Source organism: Peromyscus maniculatus, chromosome 4 (assembly GCF_049852395.1).
Source record: "Peromyscus maniculatus bairdii isolate BWxNUB_F1_BW_parent chromosome 4, HU_Pman_BW_mat_3.1, whole genome shotgun sequence".
NCBI classification, from domain to species: Eukaryota; Metazoa; Chordata; class Mammalia; order Rodentia; family Cricetidae; genus Peromyscus; species Peromyscus maniculatus.
In genome coordinates this window covers 59,882,451-59,900,942 of record NC_134855.1, presented here as the reverse complement: position 1 = coordinate 59,900,942, position 18,492 = coordinate 59,882,451, and the positions used below count along the sequence as shown (strand labels likewise).

Genomic DNA, 18,492 nt, shown 5'->3' with positions numbered 1-18,492 from the left:
CAAAATAGCTCAGATTTTTTTTGATGTGGGCAAAACACCATGTTTTTACTTTAGTAACGTGTTTTAGTATGTTGTCATCCACAGAGCTTATAAATATAGGACCCAAAAGCAGGCTCCAGCAGTACTTACAAAGTAAGATGATTGATTTGCATTTTGAGCTCAAAATTTTTGTCAGCCAAGTTGAGATGTCCTGTGGGTAAATCACTGTAAGTATTCCACTACCAATCATGGAGTTTGTAGAAAATACTTGTTTGACATGTATAATATAGGAAACCATGAGTGTTTCTTTCTTATGCATCCTGTTAATCAGTGTGAAGACAGTTTTTATTTTGAGTTTTGTTTTTGTGTGCATGTGTGTTATGACTGTGTACACTGTATGTATCTGTGGTGTTTCCACATGCTTGTGGGTATATATACCAGGAATACATAGGCAAAGGCAAGAGTGGTCTGCCTGGGGGCCTGCTCTGTCACTCTCTGCCTTATTCCCTGAGACACCAGGACTGTCTCACTGGATGTGGAACATGCAGTTTTGACTAGACTTGCTAGCCAAGACCTGTTGATCCTTAAGTCTCTACCCCTCAGCAGCAGTAGGGCTATAGATGTAGAGGCCATCATGCTAGACTTCTCATCTAGACCATGGGGATCTAAACTCAGTTCTCACCCTTGTGCATGATGGGCTTATATCCATGACAGCATCTTCCCAGCCCTGTGAAACCTTTTGTTAGCTGAGTATAATTGCATTTCACATTCATGCTTCACTCTGTATTCCAAGTCATTCATCATGATTGCCACACATACCATAGTGATATCTATAAGTAACAGACTGGAGATGGTGGGAAGAGATGTTAAATCACTTAAATTTCCACAGTAGATGGGATTCACAATAGTGCATGTCTGGAAAGAATTAGGATTTCAGCTTTTGAATGTAATGTTTAGAAAAAACACAAGGATATATCCCATGTTGCTCTCAGAGCGTGGCTGGCCACCCCATGGACTTGAGCACTTCTCTATTACTGGGAATTTAAACTTGTGTAGTCTGATGGGCCACTGCTTGAAGACATTTTATTGACTTTTGTATGATTTTCCACTCACTGTTGCTCTTCACCCAGTTGACCTGAGCCACTTGATTGTAGGCTGAGTGTGATCAGGATAGATGAACAAGTGTTTCCTTATAAATTCATACCTCTGGCACATAGTGGATGAGAAGATAATGTAAATAATATCTCAGGGCGTATTAAATATAGATATGAATTTATAATCAGAATGACTTTGATAGCACTTAACTGCAGCTCATCTATTATTCAACCATCTGAATCTATGACAACCTAACAATTTATCAGTCAAGTTCAATTTCCATTTGTCTTACATAAGAACATTCTTCCTCATACATTCTAGAAATTCCTGCCATGTGACAGCAATGAACTATATGGTTATTGTAGTTTAAAAGTTAGGTAAGTCTAGCTAGCCACGTGGTTTAACAACAATAATTTAAATAGTTAAGAGAGCTGCATCATTTGGAAATGATAACGTGGAGAAAGAAGAGGATTCACACAATTGTGTAGGAAATTAGCAGCAGGGAGAAGCACCAGGGATAAGGAATGCAAGATATAAACAAGAGATAAAAATGGACAAGCTGGATGAGAATTGTAGACTGATGGAAAGAAAGATGCTTTGTTAAGTCAAACAATCATTTTGAGTTTGAGACAGAATAAGCAACAATCTTGTTCTGATAGTTGAAAACCAATCTGGGGCAGCATTTCCCAGTAGATGACTTCGTCTACCTTGTCTTCAAAGATGTTTTCAAGTATTTTGCTTGGGGGAAAAATTCTTTGTTCCAACTTAAGTTCCCATTTTGGGAATGCAATGTCTTAAAGTATTTGAAATAAAACTGCTTCCATCCTATTTTTACCTTCTTATTTGTCAATCATAAATTGGTACATTTATTCCATCACAAGAAATTTTTTCAGGAGACCTTTAACATCAATTATTATTATAGTGAATGATAATGAAAATAATTGTTCTATCTTTCTCCTTTGGCTCTTATTTAAAATAAAGCTCCATATTGATTTTTATGGTATAACAGATGCCTTATGATATGCCTTTTAGGGCCATTCAGTTCACATAAATAATACTTTCTCAGAACAGGACCACATGAAAGTTGAAGTCTATTGTCTTCTCTGATATGACAAGACTCTCCTAACCTTCGCATCTGATGAAATTAACCCATGCTGACTAGTGTGAAGACTTCTTTTAAGATGGCATTCACTGGAACAGACACAACTTGGAAACTTGCTTGGGGAAATTGTGCTCTTCCAAAGTTTTCCATTACATATTAGCATTCTTTATTACCCACCAACTATAATAACAGTCTAATTAGAATTAAAGCAGAATATGGGAGGGTAATCAGTAAATGTCTACAGTTATTTCTATCTGATTGGGAAAGATGTTACAAATGTGAGTACATAGGAAGAATTACTGAAGGACCAGCTGTTGATTTTTATTTTTTCCCACATCTGTATTCTCAAGAGTATGCCAAGACACAGATAGTGCTTTTGCAGTTAATCTCAAGTTGTCATTTAATAGTGACTTATTAAAATTGAAATTATTTCTTAATTCATGTTAATATTTTGATATAAATTTCCTATAGGACTTGTAAATGAACATTTAAGAATTTTAATATTAAAATTTTTATGAACACACACATTTGTTAGTTGACATTTCTGTTTTAGTATACCTATGGGAGAATAACATACATTCCTCATGATTGTTAGACTATTGCCCTTTAAAATTCTAAAATTGCTTAAATATAAATATCCATTGCTATGTCTAAAACCATGGCTAAGAAATTCAGTAAATTCTCAATATAAGCTATGCTATGAGAAATGGAGACTCAAAAAATATACTGTCTATTATATTTGCTGTGATTGATGACAAAATTTAAATGTGGTAAAAACCTGAAGATATTTGGGTCTTGGTGATTCCATGATACCAAGGGGCAGAAGAAAATTATAAATAGAACACAATCTATGAAGACCACCTAAATACCAAAGCTTGATTTACTTAAATAATTAACAAAAATTTATTGCAAGATATATATTTCACTGAATTTACAGATTCAAGGAACATGATACAAAACAAATAGGGTCATTAGCTTTGTCTAAACATTAAATAGGTGCAAATACACAAAGATTAGAAAAACAAGGAGCATACTTTACAACATAAATTACAGTACTATAAATATATTTTATGTACATTATGCATACTTTTAAGACATCATTTTAATATACAGCATATATTGTATTGATTCTCAAACTATCCAGTGCTTTTATAATATTATATATCAGAAATTTTAATAATTTATTAGCATCATTACACTTACAGTAAATGATCTGAAATCAATAAGGCCAGCCTTGGCCAGTTTATTCTGTCAGTGAAGTAGCCAATTATGCACGTAGATAAACACCTACTCTTATGTATATGTTCTTTTTTCCTTTATGGTGGCGACTAGAAGAGGGGCTGCAGAGGAATGACCGCTGGATGTGGTGAAAGCAATGAAGGAAAAAGTGCGTGGGGTAAAGGTGGAAAAGCCAAGGGGCTGGGGTGAAGAACTGAGGTGGGAATGATTGGCAGCTGAGGAGAAGCCACCAAGGCTGGCTGACTGCCGGGACAAAGCCTAGGTCCTACAGTTCCTACCGAGATCTGAGGTATAGATGTTCTGGCGAGAGCTGGGACTTGGGGCAGAAACTGTTGGTGTGGCTGAAGCACTTTGAAGGTTCCTGCAGCTGCGGCTGCGGCTGCTGCTGCAGCAGCTGCAGCGTGATGCTGTAAAACAGTGTGATGGATAGTGGTAACAGAGGTAGAACAGAAGGGTCGCTGCAAAGGCAAAGCCTGCACAGGAGTGCTAGGAGGAGGCAGGGGAGCAGGAGGGAGGGTCAATTTGACCTTGCTGGCCAGCACGTTTGGCTGAATAATGTGCTGGTAGACCTCGCATGGTAGATGTTTTAACTTGTCATGGTTTTCTAGTGGAATCAGTAATGCTTGCTCTGGTAAAGCTAATGGAGCCAGGATTTGCTCTGTTGTTACAAAGGCATGGCCGCTGACATGGGCTTCCTTGAACTGGAGTGGTGGTGGTTGCGAGCTGAGGATTCCGGGATTGTAACACAGCCACTCTGTTGACGCCTCGGTCATCCTTCCCTGTGGAATGGTCTCGGCTAGCTCATAACGGCAAATGTACGATTTAGTCTGTGAATTTCTAGAGTTCCTTTCAGTATGAGGCACCTTGAAAGGAATCTGCTTTTCGTTACTGTTTGTAGTCTGGTTTCTTTGATTTTGTTCCGGCAAGTTATTGTCATTTGAGTCATTTGATGGGGCCCTTGCTACATGCACAGATGTAGGGGGATCGTTGGAAGCCTGTGATAAGTCACATGGAGTGGTCTCCGTTACTGAATGCTCATCTTTGCCACTGGTTTCAGAAGGAAGTGGGTTGTAAGGATGTAATGTCACTTTGTTTTCTGTTTGCGCTGTTTGTTCTGAGTTCTTCTCGATAGTTACATTATCTTGTGGTTTTATTTCCTCCTTTGCGTCTTCCTTTACTAAGCCGTCTGGGTGACTCAGAGAAGAACTGTTCTTCATGGAATAATCTGAATTGTCTTTGATTTTCAAAGTTCTACCTCCAATGTGGAATCGACTTCTTTTTCTCCTTCGTTTCTTCTTCGGCTGACAGGGAGTAACAGAAACACTCAGCGGCCTCAAATATTCTTCTGCTAACTTATTCTGTTGATTTAAACTTTCATCTGATGAATATGAACATGAATGTTGTCTGCGCTTCCGATGAGATCTTTCTGCTTCAGTCATGAGAGAATTGTAACCTCTTTTAATAGGCTGATTCTGACTGGGAACTTTCATATCACTTTGTGGAACTAAGCACCTGTCATCCCCTTGATAGCTTGATGATCTGGCTTTCCAACAGCAATAAGTTCTGGAATATGCTAAGTTTTGTTTCCCAGGATGTATCATTGGTGGATTTGTTTGTCCATTTACAACTATTGTGTCTTTTCCTTCATGGTTTTGTGAACTGATAGCATGGTTGTTGGATTCAGGGCCCAATGTAGTATTCATTTCTCCATTTTCACTTACATTTATAGATGCAGCTTTGGGTCTTCCATTAGGTAGCTGATGTAAGTCTGACCATTGCTCTAGACTTTTTTGCTGCCTTTCAGGAACTGGTTCCTCTGGACCCTTCCTAGTCTCATCAGTGAACCGGCTCTCCATTTCCGCTTTGCAGTAACTTTCAGCTTCTTTGGTTGACTGCCCAGAATGATGGTGACATAGCTTTCTTCTTTTTTTCTTCCTTCTACTTTTATGGAACCAGTGCTCACGAGTTTCCTTCAACCTGATTTTCTTGTATTTCCCATTTAGAGTATCTCGTTTAATTTGATTTCTAGCAAAATTGTATTTGTTTGGTTTTCTGTTCTTACAGGAAATATGTTTATACCTCTGACCCACATTCTCATTTTGTTCTAAATCATAACTGTTGGACAGAGTGTGGACAGCCTGAAGAGCAGCAAATTTAGTGTGATCATTTGTATTACTGCTAATTTCATCATTTGTGACTCCTGCGATTAGTACATCATTGCAATCAGCATCTAGCCTCTTGCAAGAGTCCTCCTTCTGTTGAGAATTAAGGTCATTTGAGGTCAGTTTACCTTTCTGTTGATTGTTGTTTAATTTAGTGGACTTGAAGTCAAAGCAGAGTGGATTACAGCTGTACGATATCGATGGCTCTGTGGTTGTATAAACTAGCATTTCTGATGGCCACTGAAGCACAGTAGATCCAAGTTTGTTAAGCACAGGTACAAATGGGTCACGTTGTCTTTTACATAAACCTGGTCTGTGTTGCAACCTGATGTTTTCCTCCGCAGTGTTTGAAGGTGCCAATGGCTCATGATCAATTTTATTTCCAATTTCCATTTTGGCCACATCATTAATCTTAGCATTTTCCTCTGTGGTAGTTTGTGCTGGTGTGCAGTCATTAGGCACAGTGGGATTCTTTTCTATGAAGTCAGGGCTGTTTTTACTCACAGGTATGTCTTCATTAACAATAGCATCATCCGTTGACATTTTATCTTCAAATGGTGCTGAATTTTGGCAAGTATCTGCATCAGAACATACAGGGATTTGAAGCTGGCAAATGGAAGCCAACGGTGTATGTTTTTCATTAGGGATTTCTTTTGTCTCTTCAATTGGAGCAGTTGCTTTGTCGGTACACACGGCCTCTGGTGGGTGAAGAGAGTTAGCTTTCTCTTCAGAAGTGAGGAGCTCACATGGTGGCGATGGTAGCTGAAGATGACAAGTGCTGGGGACAAATCTGGTTTTCCTGCTGAATTCTTTCTCCACAGAGGACTCATCACTGTATTCAGAGAAGGCCGCAGCTGAAGACTCCAGCTTCACAGAGGCTTTCTTTGGAAATGCAAAGGAAAAGCCAATTCTATGTCTGTGGATGCCCTGAGCTTGATCCCCAAGCTGGCAATTATTTGCTGTGCAGTTACTTGCACTTTCCGTTTCTGCAGAAGCGGTGGTGACATCTTTCCCTTTTTCTTCACTGTGAATCAGATCTTGCTGGCTATTAACTGAATCTACAGTCTCTCTTTGGGAAACTTCACTGAGATTTTCTCTCACAGTAACAGTTGTTGACTTAAACATGGGGCCACTTCCAGGAGCACTGCAAAATGAGGGAGAGAGATGTAAGTTAATAGGAGAATTTACTAAAAAATCATTCAATTACTTATTTCTTATAAAAAATGAATAAAATTACATTTTAAAAATCTTTTTAAATTTTTATTGATTATTTTTGTTTGATGCTTTTATACAAGTAGATAATGTATTCTGATTACTTTCTCCATACCAAGTGTTTTGATATCCTTCCTGTCCACATCAAAATCCTGTTTCTCACAGTATATAAAGGGCCCTCTCCCCAGACCCTGGCTCTTTGGTTTCTTTTCCTGCTCTGCTTAGTTTAACCAAGATGATTTGTGTGGATTAGAAGTGTTCATTTGGATCCTGGTGGGGACAGTGGAGAGGACACAGATGAAGACAATCATTTTCGTGGTTCCCAAGTCTGTCAGCAGCAGACAGTTCAGCAATGAGTATGGGCATCCTTAAAGTTTCTCCTTCATGCATGTCTATTGGTGCACCCATTTGTTTTCAAATCCAACATCTGTCATAAATTTATGACAGCAATTTAAATGTGTGTTATAAACTTATTTCATGTTACCTTTACCAGTGTTTCAGTATCATTTTGTTGCTGGTCATTGTTGGGGTAACCTGGAGTGATTGTCTAGGAATGCTCTCTACAGCTGCAAACAAGTTACAGGTCATTCTTTTGCTCTCAGATTATTGCTTCCCAATCAACTTTTTCTATCCCAATGGCCTCTTCATAAGGAGTTATAAAATTATTTTTACATTGCAATAATTTTCATCATTGATCCTATAAAACAGATACCAAAGAAAGAGAAGAAAACAAACAAACAAACAGGACCTTAAGAAATATTTTAGAAAGATTGGGAATTTGGTTTAATGATTCACTTCAACCAAATTTCATCAAGTCTGCTTTTGCACCAACACTTTGCTGTCAGCTAAGGTAGCTAGAGAAGTGCTGTGGGTCCTTTGGAATTGCTAGGCTCAAAATTTAAAATTACTTTGAAGTTGTAAGTTATATTATAATATGTAGTCCTGTAGGATAGAATACTATTTCCCTAAAACATGAATTATATTCTATCTATATTTGGAAGTATATCATAAATACTAGTTTTGTTTTAAAAGAATGATTTGGCCTGTATATAAAATAGGAAATCCTTAAACTTTACCTTTCTACTACCAATTACCTTAAGAGAAATCCCATTCCATTCTAAGCATTTATTTTTAAGGAATTTCAAATGGCCAAATAGTATAGCTGATTTTTAAAATCACAGACACAATCTACATCTGCTCACTGACTTGCTTCTAAATTACATTGCCCTTTTTATGCCATTTAAAAACTAACGGAGAAGTTGTGTATATGTTTGTGTGTGTGTGTGTGTGTGTGTGTGTGTGTGTATAATGAGAAATATTATCTACTGAAAGTTGTTATGAAGATAAGTAATATAGACATTGTTTATAACTTATAAATATAGCTTTCTTAATATATCAGATTCTATGTGGCAAATTCTACTTCTAGATCATTGTATTATATTATATAGTAAGTAAGTCCCATGATATAGACTTGATTTGCATCAACTCTGCATCTGATGCCACAACAGTAAACAGACATCACTACTACAGTTAAGCAGCTCTTCAAACAATTCCACACTGGATTTTAAAAGAATCACTCATATTGTTTTAAATTTGGAATTCTTAAAAATGTCTTATTCATCAAAATATTCCATAACAATATTCCATAAAAAAATTAACTGAGCATGAAATATTTGTTATAGACAGTAACAAGAGAGACTTCATTTGTCGAGAGAAATAAGGGCATTTTACCAGTGATCTTCTTTTAATAGCATTGCCCTGGCTGGGCTTGTGAGGTCTGAATTATGACTCCATTCCCATCGAACAGCTGCTCACTCTGAGAAGTGGGTCAAAGTTTAAGAGCTGTGAACTTCTAACAGTCCAGCTATAGTTTATTCACAGGGAAACTAATTTTGAGCTGCTTCTGAAGTGTGCAGTATCTTCCTGACCTCTCTTTTTCAAATTTAAAAGTAATTTCAAAGAAAGCTTCTCCAAATTATCATTTAAAAAAATAAAATAAGATCTTCTCAAAACCTCTTTTTGCCAAGAGTCAGGAGATAGTGCTAGGCTCTCATCCTCAGTCGAATGGTTTGAATTTCATGAAGAAATGAGACGGCTTTCAATTAAGATGGCTGAGATACAAGCCTCTACTGATGCAAAATTTGCTTTCATAAGCTGAGATTACAGTAATTTGCGAGTTTTAGTGAAATGTGCATTAAACAGGTGTTTGAATGAAATTCAAATTACTCTTTACTTCTGCAGAAGGCCATGCAAACATGTATGCCTTTTTCGGTGTACTGAAATAAATAGATTTGTGCCCTTTATTTCCAACTCCTGCAGCTATGTTTTAGGTGTATTTTAGGGAAAGTTAACATTTCATTATAGACTCACCACACAGTTTCCTTTCTTAGCTCAGCCAGCTTGTGAAGACGTTGGAGTGCCTTTTCCTGTTTTCTTTCATCCTTCCTGGATTTAGATGCTACATTTCGAGCAAATTCTCTCTGTTTCAGTTCTTTGAGCCTCTATTAAAACACATGGAAATAATTAATAGTATCTAAGTCTAGAGCAACTTTAAACTTCTGCATTGCAAGGATTTTCAATACATTGACTTCGTCAAAGGAAAACACCATCAATCAAAACCTGTTTCTAACAAAAATATTTTCTTCCACTTTGGCTGGTACAAATGCCCAACCATGTAATTATATTACAGCAAAAGTTGCATCTGAGCTTTAGGTATATTGAAATGGCAGCCTTATTTCTCTTCTTATTGATTGGAATCTTCTAAGTATCTTTGCTTAATTTAGATGATGCATTAGAGACTTTTTTTAGGCCCCTAAGCTTCAAACAAATTCAATACATTTATAGATTTTGCTTATAAAATAAAACCTCTTATTTGAATGTGCTTTGTACTAGGATTTAATGCCATAAAACCTAAGGCAAATGATTTCTATTGATGTGATGTTTTAAATAGCCTCTCTCTCAAATATCAGGTACTTTCCTCAAATCAAGATCTTAGAGAAAATTCTGTTTTTTTCAGAAGTTATTATGTTGAGAATTTTTTATCTGTAGTAAAGAAGATTATTTTCTAAGCTGAAGGCCAGAAAAATTGAAAACACAATTGAAGAGAAACAATAAATATTCACACGTATGAAGTGATTGAAGGAATATCAAAGGGGTTCATCCTCAGTTATTGTAACTGAAGATTCTTATGAAGATAATGTATAGTTATAAAAATGATTGAAATAGTATTTTTCTCAATAGTTTATGATGTGTTAAAATTGTAATGAGTCGTATTTTGAGAGTAGCATTACAGAACAAGGAATGATATGACTATATTTTTATGATGTTGCATAAACTTTTGATAAGTCCTTTATGCATATTCAGTGTAGCCTTGTATACAAAAGGCCTACTCAATAAATATTTATCAAAGTTGTAAATAAATTACTTATATTATCTGAATCAATAATTATATATATATATATATTCATATCTTTCAAAACATATTCACTCTATTGAATTGATATTTCTCACAGACTTAACATTTAATTCAATCTCTACAGCATCATGTAACATCAGCAACTTGGGCGATACACACAGAATCAGCTTCAAGTGACTGCTGATATTTTTGTTGATGATTTTTATAGGTAGGTGTACACATTTATATAATCCTCTCCATCCTTTATTTCTGTATTATATTCTTTATTATTATTTAAGTAACACAATATTTTTTTTAGTTTTCTCATTAGCAATAATCTATTTCTTCAGAAGGAGTTCTTGTAGTATTAAATTTAGTCTTTAGTTAGACTTTTTATATATTGTTAAACTGAACAACAACTCTGTCACAGATTTACAATCATTGTTTCCATATGACTGACAAAAGTAACTATAAATTTCAAGATGCACTAATTTGTTTCTGGTGTAAAATAAGACTATAATAGGCTAATGACAATGTACTGCTCAATTTCAGAAATCAATAGTCTTGGTAATTTCTATTTCTTAGAAGTGAAGTATATTCTTAAGGCTAAAAAATGAAGAAGTAAGACAGTAGTTTACAATACTTTAAATAAAATCTTTAGTTAAAAAGTTAATTTTGTCAAGGGAAAGAGAGCGGGAGATCCCAGCTGGATCAAGAACAGAGAGGGAGAACAAGGAATAGGAGACCATGGTAAATGAAGACCACATGAGAAAAGGAAGAAACAAAGTGCTAAAGAGGCCCACAGAAATCCACAAAGATACCCCCACAAAAGACTGCTGGCAATGGTCGAGAGACAGCCGGGACTGACCTACTCTGGTGATGGAATGGCCAAACACCCTAAGAGTTTTGCCAGAAACCCCGTCCAAGGACTGAGGAATCTGGATGCAGACATCCACGGCTCGGCCCCAAGTGGAGTGCTGGGAGTCTAATTAGTGAAAAAGAGGAGGGTTTATATGAGCGAGAATTGTTGAAACCAAGGTTGGATAAAGCACAGGGACAAATAGCCAAATGAATGGAAACACATGAACTATGAACCAAAGGCTGAGGGGCCCCCAACTGGATTAGGCCCTCTGAATAGGTGAGACAGTTGATTGGCTTGATATGTTTGGGAGGCATCCAGGCAGTGGGACCAGGTCCTGTGCTCATTGCATGAGTTAGCTGTTTGAAACCTGGGACTTATGCAGGGACCCTTGGCTCAATCTGGGAGGAGGGGACTGGACCTGCCTGGACTGAGTCTACCAGGTCGATCTCAGTCCTCGGGGGAGGCTTTGCCCTGGAGGAGGTGGGAATGGGTGGTAGGCTGGGAGGAAGGGGAGGGGGGCAGGAAGGGGGAGAACAAGGGAATCTGTGGCTGTTATGTAGAACTGAATGGTATTGTAAAATAAAATAAAATAAAAATTTTTTAAAAAGTTAATTTTTACATACAAAGCAAGCAATTATACTAAACATACATAACAAGTGTATCCATGTATAATTAATAGTGTGTACATCATGAAAGAGGGTTGAACTGTTAAGTTTAAATTCCATTAAAAAGATGAAAGAACAATGCTTCCAATGACAGGGGGGTGAGTTATGACCAAGAAGAGGAAATTTTTAAATTATGCAAGATTAAAAGTTTGCTTAGATTCTTTCACTAACAACATTTTTTTTTAATTTGGAAATAAAACTTTAATAAATATTTTATTTATGCTTTGTGCATGTGTCCATCCCTGGGTAGTTTCATGAAAGTATAAACGCTGGGGTCAAATTGATCAAGCCCTCCTTTGTCTAAGTGTTTATCACTTTCCAAACAGGTACACAGAGGTTGGCAGCATTTTCACACTCTATGAAACCCATGTGCAAGTTTGTACTTTGTCCATGGTTAAGTAGCATTTTTCTAAGTGTTGAAATTTGACGGTTAGTAATTCTATATTATAAGGTTTAATAGGAAGGTTGGATCATTTTCATAGCCATATGGCCCTTCAATATTTCTCCCCTATTTCTCTCTAAATTTCATTAAGGAAATATCATCTTATTGATTCTTACCATAAATACCTATGTTCACAAAGTTTTCTTTTTTTACTTCTGGAAGCGAAGACTGAAGTTAAGCAAATTAGATGGGCTTGTCCAGAATCATTACAAATCAAAACAAAATTGAAGAGAAATCAGAATTTCTTAGAACCTACATACCCTATGCTGTAACTCTCAAATTTCCTGGTATTGTTGTTCAATCTGTCCGAATTTCAGGTCCGACTGAGGGAGCTGGTGTGTATATGTTCATTTAAATTTCTCTAGGTATCCTCTACTTTGCAAGTGTTATTCCAGACACATTTTAAATATCTGTGACAGTGGGAAATTGCCTTTTTTCTTTCATATTTTTTTTTAATTTGGTCAAGAAGGACAGAGGTTGGAGCATATAAGAATGCTATTTATATCATACAGTAGGTACTGAAATGTGATTTGAAGTGGGTGAAAGAAAGGGCTCTGGGGACAGAGAAGGAACTACTTCAAATACAGTGATTAGGACAGGTACTTTTATTTTAAATCTTTGATTTCAGTGCGAATCCAACACCTTAAAACAGCTCACACATATTAATTGTTAGTACGCCTGCCATTTTTTCAGTCAAATTGTTTTCATTTTGAAACATGACTTGGAAAATCTCTTTTAGAGTTCTATAAATTAGTTGATATAATGTATGTTCTTTTAAGTTATAGGACTAGAAAAACAAAGCCTAGATATTTTTTAGGGGAAAAAAGTAATTTTAAGCAGCTAGTACCTTCTAGAACCCTTCCAGAAATTGCCTTATAAGATGACAACTTCTTTAGCATCAACAGTGATAACTCTTCTCAATTTAACTAAGATAACATCTCATATATTATAACATATGTGAGTTTGCTTTATGAATTTTATCAGTGAGAAAAAAGTCAAAGATTGCCAATAAAGAGTATTGTATGAGATATGACTAGTTAAGAATCAACCTATAGTATTTTCACCATAAGAATGTTTGTTACAATGTCATCAGAACAAAGATTTGTAGGAGGTGAGGACATAACTATAGCTTTATTTCATAGGCAAATGAATAAGAAACCCCTTGAAGTAGATAGAACAGCCAGAATCAATCACAACCAATTATAGGCCATGGTGATTTGATCACAAGTCTGACTTCTTCACAACCTGTTGGTAACACTGATGCTCCTGGGCTATTAGTTAATGGAGAAATGGAAAGAGCGCCAATTTTTAGAAGACAAAATGTGGCATGGTGCATGTGATGCAGTTTCAGTTTCTAAGTAGATCAATGATGCATCCTGAGACATTCCAGATGTTTGCTGATGGTTATGAAACTTTCCAGTGGATTAAATATCACACAATGTGTGGGGAGTAGAAGCCATGAATATATGAAACCCTGGGTGGATGTGAATTGTCTGACATGACTGTGTCAAAGGCTCAGTCCTCAGACCCATAAAGAAATTGCAAGGCCTTCCTCCTCCATCCCACTGCATGAGCCAAGTCCATGTTCAGAGGCAAACAGCAAAATATTCCCTTTGGGTCTGTGTCCTGGTGTTGATAGTGATTGTAGAAAATGTCCATCATAGTTTTTTGCCCCATGGATGTTCTCAGCCTGAACATTGCTCCCCTACAGAGATTGATTTTTACCAAGATTAACTAAATCTACCTCCTTGATTCAATTGTTGACCATAGACCCTGCCTCCTTGTTTATCTACATGTAATAACTCTCCCCTTCTTGTTCATCTGTATAGAATCACCCCACAACCATATTCAACTCTATAAAAGAAACACTCTGAGCTTATGTGATACTGTGGTTTCTCTAGCAGAGAAGCAAACCGATCCCATCCCCAGATTTTCCATCCTTGAGTCTGTGTGTATTTGTGTTTTACTCATTCCTTCAAAATTTCCAGTCAGGTCCAAGTCCCTCAGGCCATGCAAAGAATGAGACAATGGCAAATCCTTTTGTTCATTTTTCTTAGAAAAAGAAAAAAACCAACTAGAAAATTATATACTAATTCATGAACTGAAGCCAAAGTATCTACCAAGTTACTAAGTGCTCTCTCTCTCTCTCTCTCTCTCTCTCTCTCTCTCTCTCTCTCTCTCTCATCTATCATCTATATAATCTATCATCTCTCTCTCCTGTCTACACACACACACACAGACACACACACACACACACACACACACTTTGTTCCACATATGGTGTGGACTTTGTTTCTCTCTAGAAAACACCAATGAGTACAGATTTTCACATGAAATGACTATTCTAATTTGATATTCCCAAGGTCCATTAAAAATTGAGGCCCACTATAAAAATACACACTCTTCTATTCCATTAACAGAATTATAATTTAATCCCCACTAACTGGATTGTCAGCAAAAGTCTCTGAATTATATGAACCTATTTTCTTTCCTTCCATCCTTCTTTCTTTCCTTCCTTCCTCTTTTTCTTTCTTTTTTAATCTTTAAAGAAGAATATTTCATTTCCTGTACTTTAACATTGATCCTCTGTCACTACCAGTGTTAAATTGTGATTTCAACAGGGCAGCCAGCAACATTCTCAGTTGTTAAGTTTGGCAAAGATCTAGAAGCTAAAATAAGAACATAAGAAATTAAAAATTTTCAGCTCCAAATTCCATAATTAAACAACAATGAATGTCTTGAACTAATTATTTAATTAGAAAATAAAAAGCCAAATTTGAATTTGATTTGTCGTTGAGTAAATTGTATTTCTACTTTCTAGATATGTCCTTTAGTAGTTCTTTTCAGATCTATTTCTTCTCAAATTATACTTAAAATTTTCTCCAGCATTTATCTTCTATGACATGCTTCCAGTGACATCTTTTAGGATAGAACTAGTCAGTATGAAATAAAATATCCATTTAGAGCATTAGTGAAAACAGCTTCAAGTGTTTTCCCTTCTATAAGTAAATCCATTACTTCTTTCCTTCAATACATCTGCAAATACTTTCATATTTCACTGTTATTGTATTATCCACTGTTACTCTTTCCAAAAGCTTGAACATTGCTTTGAATTTAGCAGAGTTGTTTCCATCAAAAATGGTTTCAGTGGCTTCTTAAAATCTAAGTATGCTTTTTTACCTTATAGAGAAGTAAGAGCCTCAAAGAGAAGTAATAGCATCAAAGAATCAGCATCTCCATTTCCTAAATCAATTTAGCATTCTTGAAATAGACTGTGCAGTGCAGAGTGATCTATTAGAATGTTAGCAAATACATTTTTTTTCAGAGATGGTATTCTAGTGGATGTTATCAGACTTCAAGGTGTAATTTCCTTCTAGTCATTATTTAATCAATGATATTATGCTGAGTGATACAGTGGAAGTCTTTTTATTTTTTTCAAATTTCGTTTCCCATTACTATCATGAATGTGTATCACTTGGACTTTTCTCCTGGAAGCTTTAAAAGCATCTAATCTCTTAATGGCATATCAGATCTGAACAATATCTTTCCCCAAGGCCTCTCATTCTTTAGACTCTATTAACTCAAGGTTCTCTTTGTGGATAAAAACCTCATTTTAATTCTAATATAAAAGTCTTGGCAATCAGTGTGTGTTCTGTCTAAAACTGATTTCCAACTATTGAGTTCATTTTCTTAAGTGCTGGATCAGAAGTGTCTCCTGCATTGTAAGTGCTTATGAATGCTTATCAAATTGAATTGGCACAGGATGGCTGTGATTAACTTCCTCTTACAATAGGAGGCTTTGAAAATTTGCTAACAAAAATCTGGATAAGATCTTTAGTAGTAGAATGAGAGCAATAGAAACTTGATTGTAAGAGACATGGACATGATTATTTTCAAAAGACACAAGCCACCTGAGTGAGCAGAAAATGAAGGATGATTGATTTATGGCTCAACTTTATAAATGCATATTATGCATCTATTACCAACAATGTTAAGAATTAAAACACGTTTTATATTCTTGGATTGTAATTCCAATTACAATAGTATACTAATACTGCACAGCATACAAAGTAGGTATATGTATTAATATAGTGTGAAAATATACACTATGTATTATCTTCATAAGGTAAACAATAGTTTTACTTTAATTATTTACTTAATTATCAATTAAACAATATTTGATTATTTATTTTCTTACTAGCATTTTTAGTTGACTAAGAAGAGAACCTGCAATTTAATCTTAATTTCAAATACTGAGATGTATTTTATAACAAAAGTTATTCTTTATTGCATGTTCATCCTACATAACTGTAGTAACTACATCATCCCAGATGTTATAGGACCTTTGAACACTCAATAGAAATCAACGTATCCAATAATACTGATTAAATCAACTTGAATTTCTATAGATACTATTTTTAAAAGGCAGTTACACAATACCAGTTGGTCTGCTCCGAATTCAATTATGTACCACCAACACTAAACAGACACAGCAGGACTTTTCTGAGAACTAACATTCCAATTGTGTTGGCTAGCTCCATGGGCAAGAGAACACGACTCAGACTCAGGAAAGCCCATCCACCTTAGGAGATGCTGAGGAGATGGAAGGAATGATCATCTCCTGAAGGAAACATGTTTTCCCTTCCAGAAGTTCTACTCTATGTAGTCACTCATGTTGCTGTAACCACGCAGCTTCGATAAACTTGTCTGCTTTTTTGAGTCACTCAGAAATAAATCATTTATCTTTTTCTTTTGTTTTACTGAATCTCTTTTTCCTTCCTTCAGATACCTGTCAAAGCCTGAATATGACTTCTCTGACACTCTATGATTTCTCAGTATTCATCTATAAAGTTATTCCACCTTAATTCTACCATATCACTACTTACAAAAGACATTTTCTTTCTTTCTCTTCTCTATCCCCTCCTCCAGGGGGATGCCTAGATTTATAGCTTGCCTGCCCTGAACGTTTTCTTTTAAACTCTAAATAATTGTCATCAAGCTTCCTTTTGAGTCAATCTTAAATTCTTTCATTAAAAAGACTAAACTCGCCAAGATAGCACCCCAGTTTCACTGGCAACTTGCAGTAATCAAAATGGGAGTTTTCCAAATTTCTATCTGTCTATATTAAGCTTTATAAATACATATAATTCTATTCCTTTTATTGTTCTTAAAATATTAATGAATGGTTGTCAAACTGATTTATAACTTTGATTGTGATAAATGACTTACAAACTAAGGATTAACAAATGGCTCTTCCTCTCTGGAGGAACTACTCATGTAACTTTAGAAGTTTTGTTTCTAAGATATTTGGTAACCCACTGAGACATCTTGCCGGCCCAGGAGCTATCTATTATTAATAGTATCTCCTAGTCCAAATTATAAAAACTATATACATTTGTATTCTAGTATAAATGGAATTCTAGAATGAGGAAGAATAATTTTACAGTTGTTTATATGTGTGTACTCACATAATATATCTAATATTCATATACATTTACAAATCCATCTTTTTGTCTGTTGTGACACTAATTGTCTTCCATGTGACATTAATTGTTTTCAGTATGTAAATATATATAATTTATATATATATAATTATATTATTATATATTATATAATATATAAATATATTATATTATATATATAATATTATATTATTATATTATAATATATATAATTTGTTGAGGTATATTTAAGGTATTGGCTGGTGTCCTTCTAGGGGGGAAACATAGGTACATAGGTACATTTAAAAATAACTAAGTATGACACATATTACTAACTAAGCTTTAGTAAACATAGCATAGACTCTTACGGTACTCATCAAAAAATTGATGCAATTTAGAAACTTCCAAAGACCTAGTCATTGTCATAGTGTGAAAAGTAAAAAGCAAAATATACTGATTAAATTAGACGTAAAACATCAAAAAATATGAGGAGTGAAAATATACTACATGCTAAGTTATAGATATAAAAATAAAACTTATTCCTTTATTTTCTACATAAATTGTCATGTCATTAACCTGAATTGGCTTCTCCAGAGAAACATAAGAAATAATATACAAACTCATATATGAATGGTACTTTTTGGATAATTGCTAAACATTTTTTTTAATTTCCTATCTATTTTCCTTACTCTGGTCTATAATATTCTTAGTTGCTGGTAAAGATATGCCTTTTACAAGATAAGATCCTCACACTATCCTTGGACAGTACCAAGGTTTCTGTTATTTGTTTTGGTTTTTCAAGACAAGGTTTCTCTGTGTAGCTTTGGAGTCTGTCCTGGAACTCACTCTGTAGACCAGGCTGGCCTCAAACTCATAGAGATTCACCTGCCTCTGCCTCA

The 18,492-nt window shown here is 35.4% G+C and overlaps 1 protein-coding gene across 1 annotated transcript in view; it reads right to left on the bottom strand.

Moving 5' to 3' along the window:
* Positions 1-3,053: 3,053 nt before the first annotated feature.
* Positions 3,054-18,492, bottom strand: part of Znf804a (zinc finger protein 804A) — a 194,185-nt gene continuing 178,746 nt past the window's right edge. Inside the window, exons 3-4 of the mRNA XM_006995008.4 lie at positions 9,160-9,290; positions 3,054-6,721 (exon numbers count right to left, since the gene is read on the bottom strand). Of these exons, the coding sequence (XP_006995070.2) occupies positions 3,505-6,721; positions 9,160-9,290 (3,348 nt within the window). The 3' untranslated portion in view covers positions 3,054-3,504. The remainder of the gene's footprint in view (positions 6,722-9,159; positions 9,291-18,492) is intronic.